Below are 3,033 nucleotides of genomic sequence, written 5' to 3'. Positions count from 1 at the left end.
ATGGAAGTGCACATGAAGCAAAGGTGTGCCACTGAATTCCTCCAAGCAGAAAAGGGTTGCACTTGTTGACATTCACCAAAGCTTGCTACATGTTTCTGGAGACCAAACATTGGATGTGGGCAGAGTGAGGCACAGGGAAGTGTGTTTCAGCGGTGGAAACTGTCAGTCACGTTTGCTGATGCAGACAGTCATGAGCATGGCATGTAGGCTCTTCTTCCCTCCCCTCAGTCTCCCAACTCTGTTCTCCAGGCTTCACCAGACCTCCTTGTGTCAGTCATCTCATTAGGGGCAGCTTTCCACCTACCAGCCTGTGCTCCAGAATGGCTCTTGTAGGTTCTAGTTAACCTTTATCAGACCTTTGTGCAGGATTCCTCTACCACAGTCCATCCTGGAGGCAGAGACCACCTCTGTGTACAAAATGGAAGAAGCCATGAAAGAAGCTTGGAAGATTCTGACATGATAACCCATATCTAAGAATTTGTTCCGTGCAGGCTTTCACAGACAATGAAGAAGAGGTGACCTATAACTAAAGTGCAACCCAGCTGCTGCTGCTGGCCTCTCAGCGGTACTGACAGATGTGAACCTGAAAGCACAGACCACAGCCATGAGCCCAGGGATGGCCCGTCAGCTATAGCAGGCTGAAGGTACTACTCAGTTTGATGAACAGCTGCATGATTCCTGCTGCATTGTGGGTTTCTGAAAACATGCGACTCAGACAGCACCAGAAATGTATCACAAGAAGGACAGACAGAGTCACTGCACATCCTTTATTCTGTTAAGGTTCACAGAGAGCTCAGGGATATGACTTAGCAGAGTGTTGTTAGAGTTAGGGTACAGTGGTTAGGCTGTGGTTGGACTTGATGATCTTCAAGGTCTTTTACAACCCGGATAATTCAATGATTCTATGTTTATGTACAGTGTGTCTGGACTACAATACAAAGCTGAATAGGAACTGATTTGAGTAATAATGTTTTAATGAAAAACATTACAGTACTTAAAAAAAAAAAATCACACACATAAAATGGCACAAACAAACAATAAAATAGTACTTAATTCAGTAAAAAGCTGCATTATAAGTCATGAATTCAAAAAATCGGCCGTTCACTGCTTTTGAAACACATTTGGTCATCACTTTCCTCACAGCATCTTTGACCTCCTGGTTCCTCATGCTGTAGATGAGAGGGTTCACTGCTGGAGGCACCACCGAGTACAGAACTGCCACCATCAGGTCCATGGATGGAGAGGAGATGGAGGTAGGCTTCAGGTAGGCAAAAACAGCAGTGCAGAGAAAGAGGGAGACCACAGCCAGGTGAGGGAGGCACGTGGAGTAGGCTTTGTGCCGTCCCTGCACAGAGGGCATCCTCAGCACGGCCATGAAGATCTGCACATAGGACACAACTATGAAAACAAAACAGCCAAAGACCAAACTAGAACCAAAAAAGAGAAACACAACTTCCCTGAGGTAGAAAACTGAGCAGGAGAGCTTGAGGATGTGGGGGATTTCACAGAAAAACTGGTTGACAACATTGCCTTGGCAGAGAGGCAGTGAAAACGTACTGGCAGTGTGCAGCAGGGAATTGAGAACCCCAGCGCCCCAGGCAGCTGCTGCCATGGTGGCACACGCTCTGCTGTCCATCAAGGTCCCGTAGTGCAGGGGCTTGCAGATGGCAACGTAGCGGTCATAGGACATGATGGTGAGAAGGGAATACTCTGCTGCTAGGAAGAAGAGAAAGAAAAAGAGCTGTGCAGCACATCCTGCGTAGGAGATGGCCCTGGTGTCCCAGAGGGCGTTGGCCATGGCTTTGGGGAGAGTGGTGGAGATGCAGCCCAGGTCGAGGAGGGCCAGGTTGAGCAGGAAGAAGTACATGGGGGTGTGCAGGCGGCGGTCGCAGGCTACGGCTGTGCTGATGAGGCCGTTGCCCAGGAGGGCAGCCAGGTAGATGCCCAGCAAGAGCCAGAAGTGCAGGAGCTGCAGCTGCCGCGTGTCTGCCAACGGCAGCAGGAGGAACTCGCTGATGGAGCTGCTGTTGGGCATCTGCTGTTCCTGGGCTTGGAGTCCTGCTCAGAGTGCAGAAGATGATGACAAGTCCAGACCGTTCTCAGACACACTCCTTCTGCTGTGCTATGACATATGTCGATTCTCTTACGATAATGTTCATTTAGCACACATTCTTGCATTTACTTTCATGTAGTCCAGCCTTGCTTAAGCCAAAGATGCGTGTATCCCATCTTCCTGGATATTTTCATATGTTTCATGTCTGAAGCCTTTACCCCAAATGCTCTTATAGCACCCAACCCTGGCCTCCGTTCCCATCCATCCCTCTTTGAAAAAGCAGCCTGTTGGTAGGTTTAGTGAATTATTGATTTCTTCAGAAAATGATAATAATTTCAACTTGTTCCACCCTCTGAGAAAGGAGAGACTGAAAGCAAATCACAGATAACAGATAACATAACAACCAATGGATGGAAGAAAAATTCTCAGAGCTCTGACTGCCGCTTTTAGATTTCTGCCTCCAATCCTTTTTGACCTCCCTAAGAACAGGAAGAAGAACTGCCTGCCTTGGCTCTCCACTTGCAAAGTACCCTCACAAACATTCTGCTGTGCACTGTAGCTTTCATCCCCTGCCCCAGGCAGCAGCTGTGGCAGCACAAGCCCTGCCAGGGGGCTCCTTCCCCCCACACGTCTCCCCGCAGCACCCTGGGCAGCTCCCCGGGCAGGCTGAGTGCTGAGCCTGGCAGGCGGCAGAGTCCCATAGCCGGCACACAGCCCCTGGGGCACAGCAGGGACCCTGCTCTGCAGGACAGCCCTGGGCACCCACCTGCTGCCCCTTATGCACAGCCTGCAACCGTGCTGAGACACGCAGTTCTCAGGGCTGTGCTGTGATGCTGCAGCACAGAAGCCCTCAGCTAAAGCAGAAGGCTTTTTTCACTGTAAAGAAACAAGCAGTGCCTGCAGCCAGATCTGCTATGGCATGACTCTGATTAAATTAACCCTCTATGAATAGCATCTGCATAGCCTGCAGTGAGACTTAC

The 3,033-nt window shown here is 49.8% G+C and overlaps 1 protein-coding gene across 1 annotated transcript; it reads right to left on the bottom strand.

Moving 5' to 3' along the window:
- Positions 1 to 1,054: 1,054 nt before the first annotated feature.
- Positions 1,055 to 1,690, bottom strand: LOC140265133 (olfactory receptor 14J1-like). The gene has a single exon (XM_072361016.1). It carries the CDS (start codon positions 1,688 to 1,690, stop codon positions 1,055 to 1,057), a length of 636 nt encoding a protein of 211 aa, XP_072217117.1.
- Between the last annotated feature and the right edge of the window lie 1,343 nt (positions 1,691 to 3,033).

This window comes from Excalfactoria chinensis, unplaced genomic scaffold, assembly GCF_039878825.1.
Source record: "Excalfactoria chinensis isolate bCotChi1 unplaced genomic scaffold, bCotChi1.hap2 Scaffold_68, whole genome shotgun sequence".
Lineage (NCBI taxonomy): Eukaryota > Metazoa > Chordata > Aves > Galliformes > Phasianidae > Excalfactoria > Excalfactoria chinensis.
Note: the sequence above shows the minus strand (reverse complement) of the source record. Positions and strands in the feature narration are given on the sequence as shown.

Coding starts and splice junctions, on each gene's coding strand:
- LOC140265133 (XM_072361016.1), bottom strand. CDS start 1,690: ATGTCCTATGACCGCTACGTTGCCATCTGCAAGCCCCTGCACTACGGG.